General features: G+C 39.5%; 1 protein-coding gene and 1 long non-coding RNA gene across 6 annotated transcripts in view; one reads left to right on the forward strand and one right to left on the reverse strand.

Moving 5' to 3' along the window:
* CFAP43 (cilia and flagella associated protein 43) overlaps positions 1-21,358 on the reverse strand; it is a 97,534-nt gene that overhangs the window by 70,380 nt on the left and 5,796 nt on the right. For all 5 annotated transcript variants that reach the window (XR_004269956.1, XR_004269957.1, XM_032281536.1 and 2 more), the window contains exons 3-8: positions 20,029-20,125; positions 9,790-9,957; positions 7,853-8,003; positions 4,448-4,607; positions 2,731-2,798; positions 853-984 (exon numbers count right to left, since the gene is read on the reverse strand). Coding sequence is in view for 3 of the 5 variants with exons in the window: in XM_032281536.1 (XP_032137427.1) it covers positions 853-984; positions 2,731-2,798; positions 4,448-4,607; positions 7,853-8,003; positions 9,790-9,957; positions 20,029-20,125 (776 nt within the window). In the remaining 2 variants the exon portion in view is untranslated. The remainder of the gene's footprint in view (positions 1-852; positions 985-2,730; positions 2,799-4,447; positions 4,608-7,852; positions 8,004-9,789; positions 9,958-20,028; positions 20,126-21,358) is intronic.
* Positions 17,464-21,358, forward strand: part of LOC116553900 — a 20,512-nt gene continuing 16,617 nt past the window's right edge. Inside the window, exon 1 of the long non-coding RNA XR_004269958.1 lies at positions 17,464-17,475. This is a non-coding gene — a long non-coding RNA (uncharacterized LOC116553900). The remainder of the gene's footprint in view (positions 17,476-21,358) is intronic.

The raw sequence follows: 21,358 nt of genomic DNA on the forward strand, positions 1-21,358 counted from the left end.
TTAGTATAGTTTTTTTAAAAAAAAAAAAACTTCTGGAAATTATCAGAAACAAAAGTCTTTCCATATTTAAATTTAAGTCTCTTTTAGGCAGAAAATAATTGAATTAATTCATCTAAAAATATTGTCTAACATCAATATCTGCTAATCTTGATGTCTGAAGATCATCTCATTAATTAGGAGTTTTCCAAACAGTATAATTGAAGTAAATGTTTGTTTTAATCTTGCAATAATTCCTTTTTCTTCTTCTCTTATAGAACTCTCATTTTCTTTGGAAAACAACCTATGTCCCAATCTCAGTTCTCATTTGAGTGGGCTGACTCTACCCAGCATCCAAGGGTAGGCATGTGACTTAGGCCTGGCCAATCAGAGCTTAGAATTCCTATGGTCCAAGTGATTGACCTGGGGTAGACAGGTGATTCAGTTAGTCCAATGAGTCTACATTCCAGAACTTTTTTTTTCTAGCTGGTATCTTTCCACCAGGGATAGCAAGCAGGCAGAAATAGAAGTTAGAGCTGCATATAGCTCTTAACACCACAAGGGGAGAGTCTGCATGGAAATACAGGCGGTAGAGAGGAAACAGAACCAAGAAATGGAAAAAAACAAGGCTTGGTGGGATCATGGGACCTCTGGTATTCAGATTCACTCCTTGCCCTTTCAGTTACATGTACAAAAATAAACCAATAGCTCTTTGTAATTTAGGCCTTTTAAATTGGGTATTTTTTCATTTACAACCTAGAGTCTTGACTAGTAGAGTATTACTGTGCAGCACACTCTGCTCCTCATTCCTGTCATGCAATGGTGATAATAATATTATCTGAAAATCACATATCAAGAAATTACCATCCAACATACCTTGTCTGTTTGAATCAGCAACATTGTATAATTTGGAGAAAACATCATATGTTCTACAGGTCTTTCAATCTCAAGAAAATCCTCAATCACGTAACTTCCATCTTTAATAATAAAAGAATACACAAAGCCATCCTAGAGATGAGTGAGATAAATGTAGAAAATCAGTCTTAGTCAGTGCATAGTATACATGACTCATCAGATAAGCTATGGCTTAATGATTACTTCTACTGTTTATTTGGAATTATCATCTATGTTTGCACAGATGCACTGTCCTTTCATCTTTATTTAGACAACTTTTAACTATGTTCCCTGGTCAAGCTTCAATTTGATCTCTTTTGTGATACACTTTGCAATGACCTAAAACTTTGCTGACCTGTCCTTTCTTTGCGTTTCTCTACTATCCCTCTTCTTACTACATTCTTCACTACACAGGAGGTAGGGAAAACAAAGCAGAATTTGTGTGGCTTATATATAGCAGTATGTCCTTCAAAGGACACTAGCCCTCTTGTATGTTCTTTAATCATTATTATGTTCATTTCTTATTTCCCTAAATGACCCACGGGTAGGAGTGTGCCTTTTATTCTCTTTGTATCCTCTTTTTCAGTTCCTCATACAGTGGTAGAATATGGCAAGTATCCAATATAAATGGGTTTGTTTATTGGTTGGTTGTGAATAGATTTAGGCTAATTTTACTACCCTCAAGAGGAATTTGAGTTATCTTTACAATAGTGAAAATATTTTGAGGAAATTTATTTATCATTTTCTAGATTAGACCTGTTATAACTAAGAATGAGCACTTATGAGATGGCTGGGTTCAAATGCTTGGGCTCTGGAAGGGAAAACAGACAAGGTGCTTTTTTCAAGCTCATCTTCATTCTCTGTCACTCACCAGAGCAAATGCTACAATCATTCCTTTAAAGGGGGTTAAACAAACATCAACAGTGGTATTGAAGAGGACAAGAGTCATAAAAAGGCCACAAATGCAGACAAAATGGAGGAGGAGGAGGGATAGTCAACTGCCTAGCTACCCTCAAGGTCCTGGAGATATCAACTGTGGTAGTGGAATAGACTATGCTAACATCCGGGACAGCTAGAACTAAACCTAGATTTTAGTATAGGTCAGTTCCAAAAATTAGCATTGTTTACATTGATTACAATGGCATGGAAAAACATGGTCTGACCCCTTTTCATACTTACTGAGGCTGAGTTCTAATTAATGACAGCAAAGACTTTGGAGTTTGACACACCTATGTTCAAGCCCTAACTCTTCCAATTACTTGCTGGTGAACCCTGTAGGATTAGGTTACTTGTCTGTGAAAGGAGGATGTCAATAGTTTCTATTTGATAAAGTTGTTGTGAGGACCAATAAGATAATACATGTAAAGTACTAAGCTTGGTGCCTGGCACAAAGTAAGCACCAAGTAAATGGAGGCTATTAATACTGATTCGAATATCAACAATAACACTATGACTCATGTAAGCTAAACGGGCATTCATAAGAGTCTAAGTTGCAGCTTAGACAAAATGTTCCAAATTTATTTCTGACAACCTAATACATTAAATGTAGAAATGAGCATGGAATTGGGTTACAGATATTAGATATTTTTTTCTTTGCAAAAGGGCAATGGATTTTTAAATTCTATTTGTCTCCGTTTGCAATAATATATGGTAGTTCATTGTATTGTTCCCTCTATTTTGTATAGATTTGAAGTTATTCATAATAAATCTTTTTTTAATAGTACTCAAAGAGGAAACAATTTTAATTAATAATCTGACAGATCTGACATCCTAAAATATGGCTCATAATAGTAAATGGCAACAAATGGGAATTGTGTATTTTCTTCAAACCAATTAATTTTGAAAAAAAAAATACATTACAATTCCAGAAGCCAGCACGCCCTCCTTCTGATACACCAAGGTTACTGGACTGATAAAATTTCTTCTGTCTTTTGGAAAAGAAAAATAAGGTAAAGCAGGTGACATGTAGTTAAAAACACAATGCAACAATTAATAATAAAAGTTGCTTTTACTGATGTAAATCATATAAGTTGTTTCTGAGTTCTCTATCATCAGATCTATGTAACTAACAGAAATGCTAGATTAGAGAGAGGAGCAAGGCTGGAGGGTACAGTAGGAGAAAAGGGAAGAGAGAAAGGGAGTAGGGCAGGAAAGTCAAACCTGATGGCCTCAGTTTTACAGGGAAACTGAGTCACAGAATGGGAGAGATGGTAGATTAGGGACATTGCAATGGGGAAAACTTGCTGGAGGGGTTAGTATTTAAGCTGGCATTGGCAGATTCAGAGACAATAAATACCAAGGGAGTGGGCTAGAGACATGTCTGTGAAATGGTGAGAATAAATGACTGGCTCAGAAAACTCATACTGGGGTATAGTTGGAAATAACACTAACAGAGCAGGTAGGATCAGATGAGGGAGAGAATGAAATCAAGGCAGAGCAGTTCTTGAGCTGGGTGTTAAAAGTGGCCTTCAAAAAGGAGATTTGGCAGAGATAAGCTGCCTGGTTTGGGTCAGATGTAGATTAAGGTCAGTGAAGTCCATTCTAAGGTTGTAACAGAAATCAAAGTGTGAAATAGTAAGAGCAACTGAAGTAGAGAATGCTTTGGACAGGTTTGAGGAGCTTGTCCTGGCAAGGCCTCCTCCTCACAGGGTCTACATCTACTGCTCAATGGGTGGACAGTGGCTGCTGTGACCCAGGCCCAACCATGGCCACAGCTGATGGGGTCAGGAATAGACGCTAGATCTAAGGGACAATAGATCAGATTCTCTTTAAAATTCTAGCTGAGCAATATGGCAGGGTGTGGTGGATCATGCCTGTAATCCCAAATTGGGAGGCCAAGGCAGGCAGATCACCTGAGGCCAGGAGTTCAAGATCAACCTGGCCAACATGGTGAAATCCCATCTCTACTAAAAATACAAAAATCAGCCGGGCGTGGTAGTGTGTGCCTATAATTCCAGCTACTTGGGAAGCTGAGGCACGAGAATTGCTTGAACCCAGGAGGCAGGGGTTGCAATGAGCCAAGATTGTGCCACTGAACCCCAGCCTGGGTGACAGAGTGAGGCTCTGTCTAAAAAAACCCCAAAAAACAAAAAAACAAAAACAAAAAACACTTCTAACTGAGCAATAGAAAGAAAGGTTATTTTCAAGATGCCTTTTGGGCTTAAGAGATCATCAGCATGGAGAAAAGGGTTGGGATGGGGGGCAGAAAAGGGTATGATTAGCTGACTAAGCAGAATGGGCATATGTATAGAAAAGGATACAGCACAGTAGCCAAGAATTTGGACTCGTAGGTCTTATAGCCTGGGTTTAGGTGACAGCTCCAGTTTATGTGGATTGGGTCATGTTTCCTAATGTATCTCTTCTGTATCATGGAGGTTAAGGTGTCTCTTCTCATAATGTTCTGAGGATTATATGAAATATGCACATAAAGTGATGGTAGAATGCCAAGAGCATAGTAACAGCTAGAGGATAAAGAAGGAGAAATCAAAGATGTCTCCAGGAAGGAGAAAAATAGGGAAAACCCACCAAAGCAACACCCATGGCTATACTAGGAATATGAAGCAGGGCTGTTTCTCACCCAATGGTGATTCCTCTTCTATCTTATTAAGCACAGTCACCTTCAAGGTGTCTCCATTAATCACTAAAAGATGACCCTCTTCACAGCCAATGTACAGGTCACTTGTTGGAGTCCAGCAATGCATAGTCGGGTGAAGCAAAGGATATAGATCATCTTTCGGCTTCAGGAAGAGAATAAAAGCCTTGTGTTAAGCAAACAATCATGGCTAAGAGCCAGAGAAATACCCACCAGAACAACTGACAAAAAGGAACCATCCTTAACCCCATAGACACAGAAAACACACGAACATTGAGCATTCATCATCTTTTTTTTTAAAGGACAGATTGACTTAAGTTGTATTATTTGTATATTTCATGCCCTCACAGCCTTAGATAGTTAGAAAATAAATACTTGTGTAACGATCTGGCCACCCAATGGATCAAGAAAAAGGCAAACCACCTTCCCCATTCCAAAAAATTAAACTGCTGCTGAATAATGACATGTCTGTGGTGTCTGACTGAGATTTGACTTACAAGAAAAAGAGTTACTCACTGTTATCTCCATTACTGAAAAGTTTCTTGAGTTTTTTTGATGACATCTAACCTTAGACTATAAATCACAAAAAGACAGACTTATCTGGAACAAAAATAGGCTCAAAATCTTAAACTAAACAAAACAAAAATGTCTCTCATTTTCACAACACCAATGAATCTGTGTGTACAAAACAAAATGTGAAGATTAAAATTTGAAATTTTCTGGCCTTGGTATGTTAACCTAGTATTGGATGTGTTTTTTTTTTTTTTTTCTGTAAGACAAATCTGGGCTGGTCTTCCTGTCACTTTTTCATCGGTAAATATATTCGATGCCATTTAAAAATGAATGTGATTATATAGATAATGTAAGCAGGAAGAATAGTTTATAATTCTGACATGTTTAAAAAGAAAAGGTACTAATGGTGTTTAAAACTGTTTGTTGATAATACCATCTCCTTTTTCAGTCCTCTAGAATCAGAAATCATTTTGATCACTTGATAGCAAAACATGAAAAACTGCAGTCCAATTTAATCCTGCTTTAGAAAATGTAAAATTCCATAAATGTTTCAAAATATTTGAGTTTCTAAAAGAGATTCCTATTTAGCAACATCTGTTTGGAAAAATTAAAAAGGTAGATGGAAAAAGGAAATTAGACACTTGAGATTAAGTTCATGATCTTGGATCCAATTTCTGCCCAGATAACATCTGCCTTTGATTTTTCCCTTGCTAAGACTTAAAACTGCATACCTTTCTAATGCCCTAAATAAGTTGTGTAATGTAACTCAGGGCTATTTAAAGGCCTGTAATGTATCCTTCTGGTGTTAGCTATGAAAAGATAATGGGATTATTTAATGTTTGTAATTTTTTAAGAGTCCACAGCTTATCAATTTTTAAGAACTTACATAGATCGAGTCATTATTGATTCCCTTGCCATTGATACCCAGGTCACAAGAAATGACATTGAAGGAGAGAACAGAATCAAAACATTTGAGATCTAATTTTGGTTATGCTTTCATTCATTGTACAGACATCAATCAATGTTTTAAACATTTTCCTCACTTTATTTTGCTACAAAATGAAAAAGTAAATTACTGGGAAAATGTCTAAGTTAAATACAAAGTATATGGCTTTATTAATAATCCCTGAATGATTTGAGGATGTCAGTCATAACATTACATTTCTGCTTTCAGAAAAAGTTTGAAATACAATGAGTGTAAAAGTCCTAGGAAATAAAGATGTTTGCCTAATCTATCCACATAGCAAAACTGCATGTGTACCCCTTACATTTATACAAATAAAAAGATTTAAAAATAAAGATGTCTATTATGAGCATTTTAAAATAGTAACTTCACATTTGAGTATTTAAAGAAGGCATTTCATAGCACTTTTCAAATGACAAGGACAATTGTCTGAATTTTAAACGTTTTATGCAGAGTTCATCATGTTTGCACAAAATGTGAAATATAAGGGCTCCTACACATATTTTCTGCTCAGAAAAACCCAATATGAGATAGTAGAAATGTAGGAACTCTATGCACCAAATACTAAACACAGAAAAATTTGAGTTGAAAACCTAGATGGCTGATGTCTTTGTTCTTACTTTGCTGCCCCACTGTGGCTGAATGTAGTTATATTTCCAAGACTGAGACCTGTGCTATAAAAGGAACTAGAGTATCCACAGGGGATGGGTTCCAGGACTCTCCACCAATACCAAAATCTGTGGATGCTCAAGTTCCTTATATTAAATGGCATCGTATTTCCATATAACCTACACACATCCCCCTGTTCTTTATTTTCAATTTTTTTTAATTTTATTTTTTCTCCCATATACTTTTAAGTCATCTCTAGGTTACTTATACCTAATACATGTTATATAAATAGTTGTTATACTGTATTGTTTAGGAAATAATGACAAGAAATCAAAGCGTGTATATATTCAGTACAGATGCAACCATACAACTTTTTTTCCTGAATATTTTGATCTGCAGTGGGCTGAATACACAGAAGTAGAACCCATGAATACAGGAGGTTGATTGTAATCTCTTTCCATCATTTAAAAAGTTGAATTATTGTCATTCATTAGAGGAAATATTTTTTAATGAACTAATCCTCACATTAAATTATTTTTGTTATTATTATTATTATTTTTTTTTTAGACGGAGTCTCACTCTGTCACCCAGGCTGGAGTGCAATGGCACTATCTCGGCTTACTGCAACCTCCACCTCCCGGGTTCAAGCAATTGTCCTTCCTCAGCCTCCTGAGTAGCTGGGATTACAGGCACCCACCATCATGCCCGACTAATTTTTGTATTTTTGTGGAATGAATGAATGGGGGTGTAACATTTGGCAAACTCCCTGTTTTGAAACTTTCTTCTGCTGTTTCCTATGGCCTCGTTCCTCCCTCCCGGGTTTGCTCCTACTCCTGTGACTGTGCCTTCTCAGACTTCTCTTTTGCCCCTAGGCTCTTGCTCCCTTCTCTTCTCTTGCACCCTTTCTCTCTTTGCTCATCACACCCCCTCAGGGCTCCCACCATCCTATCCGTGAGAATGACTCTGACAGTCCCACCTCTCCTCCCTAACACTAGGTCCACTTTGCCAACTTCCACCCAGCATCTCCACCTGGGTATCTTCCCTGCACCCTAAATTGTGTATGTCCAAAATGGAACTCACACCTGGGCCCCCTGTTTCTGTTAGCAATGCCATCATCATCCCAGTAATTCAAACTCAAAACTCCAGAGTCTTGCTCTCTCACAGTCTCTGTGGCTAATCTATATGAAAAACCAAGATGATCCTCTCTATCCTGCATTTCTCATGGGATGGTTATGACAATCAAGAGAGCAGGCTTCCTAGACCTCAACTCATTAAATAAACAGGAAGAGGTGCCAGGTAATTACCCGGAAAGTCTCTGCCTCTTCACCTACTAGCCCAGCGATGGCTGACAGTGGCAGCACAGGTCCATAGATGAGATCTTTCGGCAACGACTGAGGAAAAACTACATCCGTTTCATTAAAAAATGACCCATCTTCTAGAGGTAGTTTTACCAACCTATAGACAAAAGAGACATCAGAACAATCAGAGGCAGAGAAACTTCTTATTGAGGCAACCACTGTGTATCAGTGTAAGTGAGGTGGGGAGGTATTATAACTTATAAAAATCAAATAAGAAAATAAAAGCCAAATGATAGATTTAAAACTATATAACAGGTTGTAAAAAAAAAAAAACAAGCTATACAGTTTTAAACTAAGTACTTAGGTATTATAAAAATTGTTGAAAGTTAATATCTAAAGCAGGAGTTGTAAATTTGAACACTGGATGGGGGTCAGGCAGGTGATATGTGACTATTGAGGATGGTAGAAAATGGGAAAATATTTTTCCCTCCTCAAGGTGGCAGGTACCACTCAGTTCAAGCCAAGAAGATTGTTGATATGTGAGAATTTTAATTCCAAAATTTCAAGAGAATACCTGGATATTTATGAGAAATCTCTCAAATTTTAAATATTGGCAATTAATTCAAATGAAAAGCACTGTAGGCCAAAATAAATACATATTTAAACATATATTTAGGCTGTATTCAGCTACTTTTATAATCTCTGATATCAAGAGTTCATTTTCAACTTTATCATATATCTAAATTTATAAAGGTTATCTTGAAGAACTGGTTGTTTCATGCATTAAATTAAAAACTTCCTTACCTAGATTTTATGAACAATAAACAATTTTGAAAGCCAATCACATAAAAACAGCACCTACTACTCAAATGTAAGGCTTAAGTGTGTTTGAATCCTGCTTGCTTCGTGAACCAGGACAATCCACTTGTTTTGTCTCCCAATTTATTTGCTTATAGAAAAGTCACAACTCAGTATTCAGAACTTGAGTACAACGTTCGAGGGAAGCGAAGGGAGAAAAGGGTGTAATAAGTTACTTGCCTGCCCTCACAAGGATCTGATAGAGATACAATCCACTTTTATTAAAAGGTGCAGTGTTGTCAGCTCCCACTAGAGACAGATTTGGCTATTCAATGGGTTATTGTGAAAAAGAAATTGAGACATAAAGAGCACTGAGCAGAAAGAAGTGCTTCTCTTAAGTGTTTCCATTTTGAAAGCTTTATTTACTAGCTTTAGATTCTCTTAAGGCAATTTATCAAAAATTGCAATTTCAAGGGAATACTTTGAGGTCTCTTAAAATCAAGAGATCCAACATCTCAACTTTGACTTCATGGAGTACAATAAAACTGGTCAGCTCAGAAGCACCTTGAGCCTTTGAGCTCTTTCTCAACAAAAGCACACATTATCACCAGGGCATTTTTCACAGAATTTCTCTTTGACCCAGCTCTATTTAAACAGGTAACTCCCATGGCTTCACTATACACAACTACCCTTTGCTTGTGGATAATGTGGCTGAATGTATAATCTGCATAATTTCTATATCTAACCGTTACTTATTTTTGAAATTCTTGTAGGGCAGCCAAGTAATAGCCAAAAGTCTTAACTGTCCTTTTTAATACAACAGGCATGTTTTAAAATAGTAAGGACAAATCAAATTTTTGAAAATTAAATCATGTTGAAAAAAGCTCTCAGAGAACGTAATATTTTCAATAAATTCATTGGGAAACGAGTCACAGAGAATTTTTTTGAAATGCAAAAAACCACTCCAGAGTAATCACACATGTAGAAAGATGTTAAGATAAGCTGAATGTATATATGTATGTGTGTGTATGTATATATACGTATGTATAAAGCCACTTAATTCATCAAATTGACCCAATCACATTACATGAATGCAAACAAAGACCACCATGTTACTACTGCTGTATAGTAACAAAGCCTCCTACCTTGCTTTGAAATAATGCTCCTGGTTACTTCTTTCAATGGTCCACACACTCACTGTACTTGGGCTTGATAAGCACAGCTGGCGCCAGTTCATGGGGTTAAAAGACATTTGGTTCACATCCATACCAGGCTGTGATTTCTTGCACAAAATGATATTTGATTCCCAGTTCCTTAAAGAAAAATAGCATTTAACGAAAAAAAATTTATTTGAATTTCATGTATTGAGAACATTTACCTATTTTTTAAAAAATATATGTAAATTGGGATATAATTTATGATACAATTTATATAATCGATGACATTAATGTCAAATTTATAAATAATTTTGCTTATCATTGTATTGTATCCTAAGAAAACAAAATAACTGTACGTTTTAAAAACATACTGTCATATGCTATACCAAGGCTATTTTATCTTCTTTATTAAATTTGCAATTAAACTCAGCCAAACCTAGAAAATGAAATATATCATCACATTTGCTACAAAACAAGTATAAGTGCCTGAATCTGTAAGTACTACATGTGAGTACTCCACATGGATCTGGGGGTACTCTTCTCATCCATGCCAACTGATCATTTTTTAAGTTTTTAAAATTAAAGTGGTGTATTTTAAAATGGATTTATTCATTTACCCATTTAAGAGAATACCCTGAACTCCTACCATGAACAAAGTCCCTTGCTAGATGAAAGAAAAGGAAAAATTAAATGTGAGCTATGCTCTCAAATAAGGAGCCAGAACTCCATTCAGAGTTGTAATTAGGAAACTAGAGCTAATATTTATTGAACTCAGCTTGTCTTTCATTCCCTCCTGCTCTCATCCGTTGTTCGCTATGCCCTGACCATCACATCAACCATACTCTTGCTGAAATCTCCAGTTCCCTCGATCCTTTGACTTTTTGCCTCAGGTACCTGGCAAAGACGATCAACCCTGAATGGATACAACTGAAGCCTGGGGTGCTGGAGACATGGGAACAAACAAAACAACAAAACTGAACATGACAGTGACAGTATAAATTTGTGGTTGCCACTCCCACCAGACCCTCAATAGGATCTCCAGTCCTGTTATGTTTCTCTGGCCAGTTCTCTCTCTCTCTCATTCTCTAAAATGGCCATTTAAAATATTCTCCGCTCTCCTGAAACTTCTAACTCCTCTACTTCCTTCTCATTCTCGGTAAATGGTCTTGATGCCCATGAATAAAACAGAGGCCATCAGCTGAGAATTCCTGCTCTCAAGTATAACTAATCTTTAGGGTCTGCATGGTTCTCTCCTCCTCCTATCCCCTTCCAATGGAAGGTATATCCTTCCTCTTACCTAAGGCCAATATGCTTACCAGTGCTCTGGTTCCCACAGCTTTGCCTTCTTAGGGACACTGGCTTACCCATGATAACTGCATTTTCTGACTCTCCCTCTATCCTGACTTCTTCCTGTCAACACACAAGTGCCTTCCCTCAGTCTCACCTTTCTATGTCTCTCTTCCCTCTCCTCTGAGCCAAACTTTTTGAACAAGTTGTTCTAAAGTCACTGCCATGGCTTTCTCATCCACTCTCCTCGTCCCAGGATATCTGCATCCTGTCACAACCATTCCATTGACATGGCTATGCTAGATATAGTGAACTCCAAGTTTCTCTTCAAAGAATCAGTATGTCAGTATGTTCAGCTCTCTTATTCTTTAATTCTCCATTTTAAAGTTTAACTTCCTTGTAGTTTCAATAAACAACCTTTTCCACCAGTTCTAATCAGCAGTTCACATCTGTTCCTCTGGTCCCCTGCTCTGTCCTGACTCATCCCGATCACATGCTCTGATCACCTGCTTTGACCTAGGTCACCCCTGGCTACCTGCTCTAACCTGTTCCATAACTGTCCTTCCTGCCAAACTACCCACCTCACCACTCCAGCTCATGCCCCTGCTCCCTTTAAAATAGCCAATCAGAATTAGCTTAGACTGTGTGGTCTAACCCTAGCCAATAGAGGAATGACACAGCAGCAGGGGCTACCTCCATCAGGAATAAGAACCCCTTCCCCTCTCTTGTCCAGATGTGTGCTCGCCATTTTTCTGTCTGTGAGCCACACCCTTCTATAGAAGTAAATTTCCTTGCTGAGGAAATTTATATTGGAGTGCTACTTCTTTTGCGGCACTGAAAATTTACATGTAACAGCTATATCCACAGACACTTCATCCTAAATCCAACAGACATTTATTGGTCATTGTCTAACTTTACCTCTGCAGAACTAGGCACTGTTCACCACAACCACCTTCTGGAATCACTCTTAGACTCTCTGTCACACACCTCTTATGGGACATCACAGATCCTCTCAATTGTTTCTGAGCCCTTGACCACCTCTTCTGCCTAGCTGACTCACTGGCTGTCCAATTCTGTGTGCTCTTACTAACTTCATGTAGGTATACCCGCCCTGTGCCTCATCTGACACCTGTTTCACATGCCCAGAGGCTTCACTGTGGCTCCTGGGGACAAGATGCAGGAAGTCACGACAAAACCTGAAAGTGTGAAGGAGTTACCACCCTATGAAATGAAGCTTTGATCCATGGGATAGAGGAGTTGGTGGATAAATTATCATCTCCTTTCCCCTTCCCCACCCACAGTCTGTCACTGCCCGAGGACTGTCCTGATTCACGGAAGTTCATAGAACCTCTCAGAAGACTACCTTTGAGATAAAGTAATCAATTGCACTTGGTACCAAGTGGTGACCAGCAAGGTAATGTGCCCTCAGACTGGCTCTCCTGCCCTGGGATCACACACCCTACCAAAGACGGGGTGCATGAGCTCTTGCCTCAGCCTCTGCTTTCCATGGAACCCAGGCTGAGGCACATTCTAAAACCCTCCTTGCCTAGTTTCCCTCCTTCTTTCATGGCTACTCCTATGAGTCTCCTAAGTGGGTCCCTTCCATTGATATTTCTCTCAGTTCCACCTTAGGCTCTTCTTGAAGTGTTCTTATTTACATTTAGCACTTTGGCTATCCATTGACTTAACTATTCCCAAAAGTTTATCTCCAGCCCTCTCTCCTGAGCACCAGTCCTGGATATCTGTGGCAAGGCATGAGTCCCCCAACATTTATTCTCCATTTCTCCCTCTGAGTAACAGAACCCCCAAATATTAACCAGGCGCATATGGCCACTCACAACAAAGACCATATGACTCAGTGCCCCCCTTGAAGCTAGCTGTGGCTTATGGCCGAGCAGGTCAATGAGTGTAAGTGGCAGTCGTGTGTGCACCTTCCAAGTCCTGCATTTCAACAGAAGGTTTGTGGCCTTCCCCTCATCCTTTTCTCTTCCCATTAGCTCCCAAAATACAGGGGTGGTTCCTAGAGTTCCTCTGCTGTTTCTAGAGTGTTGCCCTCATCACTAGTCTCTAATGGGGTAAATACTAGAGATGAGGGCAACATCCTAGGAACAGCAGAGCAGCATTACAGTGGGAGCTGCTGACCCCGAGGAGCCACCACACATCCACAGCTGCTTGGGCCCAGACAGCTGCATGTGAGAGAAGGAAACACCTGTTGGTGATTTGGGTTTCTGTGACCACAACTGACCCTAAGTCCTAACTGATATATCAGCTGCCAACTAGTTATCTCCATTTGTTCATCTCAAGCAGTCACAGTTCAGTTTGTCCCCTAGCTCATCTTCCCCCATTGCCTCCTCTAAATTCCCTGCCCCCAAGCCCTCATTATCTCTCTATAGCACTCAGTGTCCCTAAGTTGCCCAAGTCACAACTCTGGGTATAACCCTAGACCCATCCCTCTTCCTCAGCACCACACCCAACATTTAGTCAGTTACGAGTCCTGCGATGCTACCTCCTAATCACCTCCCAAATAGTTTCATTTCCCTCTATCTCTACTCCCACCCTAGTCCATGCCACGGTAATCTCTCACCTGGACCACCACAGCCTCCTAATTGATGCTTATGCCTGGTTTCCTTCCAATATACCTTCCACAATACAAAAGTATTAGAGGGAAACAACTGGCTGGAAAGTCTTCTTAAATGCAGACATAATGGTCATATACCTGCTTAAAACCCTTTAGTAGCTTCACATTGCCTTTTGGATAAAAGATTTGTCCAATAGCATAGCTTATATGGAGGGTGAGTATCCTTTGCAGTACGCCTAGGAGAAATCCAGTTTAGGCTAAACCCAGTTTAGGTGCCCTGCATTCATTAGCAACACCCCCTTTCAGGACTCTCTAAAGCATCCTGATGTGGATGATAAACCACACTGTCACCTACTTATATGGCTGCTCATGAGCTGACCTCTGACTGTCCCTCCAGGCTTGCCTCTCTCATGGCATATCTCTTGTTCCCATTACTATGAACTTTTCATTAAAACCTACTGTGCTTTCTCTACCTCATGGCCTTTGCACATGCTATTCCTCTGCCTGGGATCTTCTTTCTTCTTGTCACAAGGCTGATTCCTGCTCATCCTTTAGGTATTGCTATGGGTTGAACTGTGCCTCCCCTAAATTCCCATGCTAATATCCTAACCCCTAGCACTTCAGAATGTGACCTTATTTGGAAATATGGTCTTTACAGAGGGTAATCAAGTTAAAATAGGTCATTAGGATGGGCCCTAATCCAGTAAGACTAGTGTTCTTATAGAAAAGGATCATTTGGAGACAGACACACACAGGGAGAATGCCATGTAAAACTAAAAGCAGAGATCTGGGTGATGTGTCTATAAGCCAAGGACTGCCAGCAAAAAAATGAGCAGAAGTTGGTGAGAGGCATGGGAGCAGATTCTCTCTCACAGCCTTCAGAAGGAACCAACCATGCTGAGACCTTAATCTTGGAATTCTAGTCTCTAGAACTGGGAGACAATACATTTATGCTGTTTAAGCCACCAAGGCTGTGGTACTTTGTTATGGTAGGTCTAGCTAATTAATACACGTACCTGCTTAAACATTACCTCTTCTTCCAGGAGGCCTTCCCTGACCATCCCCCTACACCATCAGATTAGGTGAGGTACCCCTACTACATGTTCCCATTGTACCTTAGATTAATGAAAGCTATGAAAGAGCTTAGAAACCAAATGAGTTTAAAGCCCACTCAACAACTTACTAACTACATAAGTTTAGGGAAGTAGCTTATAAGAACAAAAAAAAAAAAAAACCAAAACTTGGAAAAAAGAAAAATTGTGTTGGCTTGATTTCTCACATTGTGTTATAAGCATTTTCCAATAAGCCTCCTCAAACAAAAACCAGACTTTGTACCTTGTTTTGCCCCATATCTGATACTCCTGGAGAATGTAACTTTGTTATCCTAGTATACTAACAGCCCCAATGTGATAAAAGCAGGCACGCATTTAGGGTTAGAGTTTAACACTAGAACATATACAATGCTATGATTCTGTTCCCTGGTAGAAAATAAGTTTAAGTAGCTAAGGTTATAGGGATCTCTGGAAAGTTAATCATTCATGTTTCTAACCTAGAAATATTATTTAACCATTCCTTTTTCTAACTCTGTGTGCATGTGTATGTGTGTGTGTATGTGTGTATTTTGAAGTGGAGTCTCGCTCTGTCACCCAGGAGTGCAGTGGTGTGATCTCAGCTCACTGCAACCTCCTCCCAGGTTCAAGCAATTCTCCTACCTCAGCCTCCCGAATAGCTGGGACTACAGGCATCCACCCACCTGGCTAATTTTCATATTTTTAGTAGAGATGGGGTTTCGCCATGTTGGCCAGGCTGGTCTCAAACTCCTGACCTCAGGATTAAATCCACCCACCTCAGCCTCCCAAAGTGTTGGGATTGCAGGCATGAGCCACAGTGCCTGCTGTATGTTCTTTTAAGCACTCAGGAATTGCTATGGTCTGTTCGTGCCCCCAAAATTTCTATGTTGAAATCCTAACCCCAATGGTAATAGTATTGGGGATTGGAGGATTGGGACTTTTGGGGAGTGATCAGGTCAAGGGTGCAGAGCCCTCATGATTGAGATGAGTATCCTTATAAAAGAGAGCTAGCTCATCCCTTTCACCATGTGAGGATATAGTGGAAATTATCATCCACGAATCAGGAAGCAGACCCTCACCAGACACTGAAGCTGTTAATGCCTTGATCTTGGACTTTCTAGCCTCCAGAACTGTAAGAAACAAATTTCTGTTGTTTATAAGCCACCCAGTCCATGGGATTATGTGATAGCTTACTAAGACAGGGACCAACTTCTTTTGTCTTCCTGCTGGTTCTGTTATCAAGGAGTTATACGAAACCACCTTACGACTCACAAGCTGTTTGAAAATTCTACTTTAACATCTCATCTCTCTAAAGTTTCAGTCTCTTTCTTTAAAATAAGGACCATCATAGATGTCTCATGAGGGTTTTGTGGGGGCGGGGAGGGGAGGCAGGGATTAAATGGACTAACCCATTGGCAATCTCAGTGAATGCCTCTCTGATGAAACTCATGGTGGTGGTATAGCTGGTGTACAGCATATTGTCTTTGCTTGTGAACCTCAGATGTCCCAGACCCCACCAGCCTGAGACTACAACCATAAGACCATTCTCTACTTAGATTCTTTTTCAAAATTGTTATTTTTAATAACACAAATAATATATGAATCCATTCTGCTCTTTTAAAACATTAGAACATAAAGGTAAGGCTGGGCGCGGTGGCTCAAGCCTGTAATCCCAGCACTTTGGGAGGCCGAGGCGCGTGGATCACAAGGTCAAGAGATCGAGACCATCCTGGTCAACATGGTGAAACCCCGTCTCTACTAAAAACTACAAAAAATTAGCTGGGCATGGTGGCGCGTGCCTGTAATCCCAGCTACTCAGGAGGCTGAGGCAGGAGAAGTGCCTGAACCCAGGAGGCGGAGGTTGCGGTGAGCCGAGATCGTGCCATTGCACTCCAGCCTGGGTAACAAGAGCGAAACTCCGTCTCAAAAAATAAATAAATAAATAAATAAATAAATAGAACATAAAGGTAAAGTCTTCTTGGACCAATTTACTTCCTGGAGTCAAATCGTGGTACTTGAGCTCCTCCTTGTGTGACTTCCAGAAGTTCACCTCTTTTGAACTTTTACTAAATTACTGTCACCAAGTGAGTTGCATCCTCCTCCCTGCTTATCTTCCAGCTCCCTTGTGTTTAGGCCCACTGCTGGCAAAGCTACTTGGTGAAGAGGACTACTGGCCCTCATCACAGGATTAAATCCCACTCACATTTCTATGCAGCACCCAACGGTGCCATCAGGGTTGCTGCCAAAGTTTCTAATCTTGGTTTCCAGAGCAGAGGCTGGAGGAGTGTCTGTCTCCCAGCTCTGTTCATACTCATTCTTGGGCCCCGGGGCACCTCCGCTGCCACAGAGCCTCACTGAGAATCTCCTCATGAGAGAGCAGTGTCTGGCCCTCCCCACAGCATCTACCTTGTCCTCCCCTGCCCTTCTCACTCCTGCCCGCTCTGACTCAAATTTTCTAAATGGAAGTGGACGTGAATATTAAGACATGCAAAAAAAATCTAGGGGAAGGGTTGGGACAGGGAGAAGATACTACCTACCCATAGTCTTGGTCTCACCTCAGCCTATCAAAAATGCCCCCTACAGAAGACTCAGATATACCTAAAATGTACCTAAGAAGAGATATGTTTTATTTCCAGTAGGAAGCAGGAGATACAAGCTTATTGAATGGATTAAATCCAGTGAGCAAACTCAAATACTTATAGGGGCCAGGAAGTTAATGTAAACGATGAAATGGTCTGAGTATATACACTTCTAGGTCAGGGGTTGGCAAGCTCTTTCTAAAAAGACCAGACAGTAAATCTTTTTAGCTTTGCAGACCACATATGAGCTCTTTTACAACTCAAGTCTGCTACTGCAGAGCAAAAGCAGCCATAGACAACATATAACCAAATAGCATGTTCCAATGAAACTTTATTTACAAAAACAGGTGGTGGGCCACATTTGGCCTATGGGCCATCATTTACTGACCCCTGCTCAAGGTGGTGGGCATCTAGAACGAGCAACCACTTACTAGACCAAACCAGACTGTGACCATGTGGGAATAAAGGTCCAGGGTTGCCTGTGTTTGAGAAAGTCTACACAGATAACTTTTTCTCTAAATTTTTCCAATTTTAAAAATATTTTATGGCCTAAACAAAATACATTGGTGGCCCAGAATTAGCCTAACAATCATCATTTTTGAAACTCTGACTTAAATAAACATCATGTAATAGACACTATTAGGTATGATACATATGTTTTACTCAATGAATTATTAGAAAAACCATATTTAGGAAATAGGAGATATTGATATATCCATTTTACAGAGGAAGAAACTAAGACTTAGCCTTTCTAAGATCACACAGCTAGTAATTTGTGGAGCCAGGATTCAGGTCTAAGTCTGTTATACTAACACATCTGTGCTCATTCCCCTTCACTGCTTTTTTTAATATTCACAGGTTGTACTTAGGAAGGACAATTGGAGCCTTCTGCTTTTGGAATTATCAGAATGTATGCACTTGTCATCTCTCCCCAGCTGCTTCCTATCCTGCCTGCTATCCTGTATATCCAGAACTGTGAGATAATACATTTCTGTTGTCTGAGACACTCAGTGTGTGATACTTTGTTACAGAAGCCCTAGCAAGCTAATACAGTACATCAACAACAGGTGAATAAAGTATGGTATATCCATACCAAGGATTAGAAAGCAATGACTATTGACACATATATGCAGCAGCATAAGATAATTTCAAAATAATTATGCGGCATGAAAGAAACTAGATAAGAGAATAGACACTGTATGACTCCCTGTATATGAACTACCAGAAAATGCAAGCTAGAGTGACAGAAAACACATCACTGACAGAGGCTAATAAAGAAGATCTTTCTGGGGTGATAGATGTATCTATTATCTTGATTATGGTGATGGGTATATACATAAGTCAAAACTTATCAAAGCATTTACTTTACATGTGAACAGTTTATATCTGTCCATTATACCTCAATAAAGCTGTTTTAAAAAATTTTAGGGCCAGGTGCAGTGGCTCATGCCTATAATCCCAGCACTTTGAGAGGCCAAGGTGGGCAGATCACCTGAGGTCAGGAGTTCAAGACCAGCCTGGCCAACATGGTGAAACCTTATCTCTACAAAAATACAAAAATTAGCTTGGCATGATGGCAGGTGCCTGTAATCCCGACTTCAGGAGGCTGAGGTACGAGAATTACTTGAACGTGGTAGGTGGAGGTTGCAGTGAGCTGAGATTGCACCATTGCACTCCAGCGTGGGTGACAGTGCAAGACTCCGTCTCAAAAAAAAAAAAAAAAAAATTTTTTTTTTTTTTACATAAACTAAATTTGGCTCCCTGAATCTAGGTTCTTACATTTTTGTATAAGAAATGCTGATATACTCATACCTGTAATCCCAGCAGTTTGGGAGGCTGAGGCAGGTGGTTCATGAGGTCATGAGAGCATGACCATCCTGACCAACATGGTGAAACCCTGCCTCTACTAAAAAAATACAAAAAAATTAGCAGGCCATGGTGGTGCACACTTGTAGTCCCAGCTACTCATGAGTCTGAGGCGGAAGAATCACTTGAACCATGAGGCGGAGGTTGCCTTGAGCCAAGATTGCGCCACTGCACTCCAGCCTGGTGTCAGAGCGAGACTCCATCTCAAGAAAAAAAAGGAAAGAAAGAAAGGAATACTGGTATATTATCCTTAATCATTCCTGGAATATCTTGTACTTCCCCTTGAAAATAAGAAAAATATCCCCTTGAAGGGGTTATATGATGGATAGAAGAGGGAGTACAGCCTTAAAATTGGCCACATGAAATAATTCAAGAAAGACCAGAAGTGTATCTTAACCACAGGTATTTCCCATACAGCAGACAAAAGTGGTATAATACTCCACTCTCTGAACATATAATTATTCTAATGTCTCTAACAACAATTACTTTAAACTGAACTCTAATATAGAGACCATCTCAATTTCAATATTAGCAGGAAACATGCAAACAACTCCAAGATGCCATTTATTAAGTGAAACTTTATGTATTTATAAATATATTATCTGAGAATACATAAAGCATGTTAATAAAACAGAATGACAGTAATTTAGTTTTCATATAGTGTTTGCCCTGACTGCCAAATTTTATGCCTAAAAATAGCAACTATATTAAAACTTGTGATTGGGATTTTTTCCTTCTATATTTCCTTGTTTCAGATTTTTCATGTCTATTTCCTTTGATAAAATCCAGAACAGTAAGAGGAAAATGTAACCCAGTAAAAGGAATTCCACAGGATGCTGAAACTTACCAAAGGGCCAGTTCAAATTCTGGGAGAGAGGAGTAACTAGCCAGGTAGGTGCCACAGTAACTGAATGAAAGTAAAGTGTAGTCCAGAAGAACGTTGCCTAAAATATAAAATCCATTACAAGGATTTGATTATGTTAAGACCATGTTCAGTTAACTACGGTCTTACAGTTTATTTTCCTTTGCTAATGATTTTCACATAATTCAAAAGCATTTAACTATTAGAATAAGACAGCACCTGGCTAATTTCTAAGACCATGAACAGAAAGCTTAGAGCAAAGCTAAGATCCATTTGTAAAAGATACTAAAGTGAATTAGGAACATTAGGCTACTGTCTCTAGACTTCAATGCAGAACTGAGCATACTGCACCATATATGTCCCAGAATGATTTGAAATGACTCAAGAATCATAGAGTATCTCATAAACATAGGAGACACTGTAATTAGAATAGTTATTTAGACATCTTTAAATATCTTGGAGGTTTGTAATCATTCTAGCCTACTTCCTCATTTCTATTATCTTAGGCCATTTCTGCCCCTTAGCTTAGTATCTTCCAGCTTTTGGAACAGCTATAAAAAGTGATATACTCCTTTGTACCTATAGTTGAAGAAAAGCAACATGAATTCCAAAGTCTTAGCAACAAACGTGCTTTAAAATGCATCTCATGGGGAGGCCAAAACAAGAAGTGCCTGTCTCTGCTTCCCAGTATAGAATGGTCTGATTTTCCCTCTTCTTCATCTGCTGTTCTTTAATGTGGTTCCACAGGTGCAAGCTTTGCCCTCACCTCAGTATGTATTTGTATGTGTCTCGATTGCGTTTTGTGTGGATTTTTAATGGCTGTTTCTTGCTTTTTTCTCATTCTCATTTTAATTGACCATAATATAATGCTACAATTTAACTTGCATCATTTGTTGAATATCTTTAGCATAGTCTAATCAACAAAGACAAAAATATGTATCTATTGAGCATTCACTACAAAAATTAAGTTTTTCTGTAGGCAGAGACCTTAATGATTTTTAAATGCTTGCTAAATAGTCATTTCCCTCCACAATGGAAGATGACCCATTTTAGATATTCTTTAAATCTTAAAAAAATATGGTGTTTGAGGGCCGGGCGCGGTGGCTCAAGCCTGTAATCCCAGCACTTTGGGAGGCCGAGGCGGGTGGATCACGGGGTCAAGAGATGGAGACCATCCTGGTCAACATGGTGAAACCCCGTCTCTACTAAAAATACAAAAAATTAGCTGGGCATGGTGGTGCATGCCTGTAATCCCAGCTACTCAGGAAGCTGAGGCAGGAGAATTGCCTGAACCCAGGAGGCGGAGGTTGCGGTG

Source organism: Sapajus apella, unplaced genomic scaffold (genome assembly GCF_009761245.1).
Source record: "Sapajus apella isolate SASKATOON/1434 unplaced genomic scaffold, GSC_monkey_1.0 scaffold13, whole genome shotgun sequence".
NCBI lineage: Eukaryota > Metazoa > Chordata > Mammalia > Primates > Cebidae > Sapajus > Sapajus apella.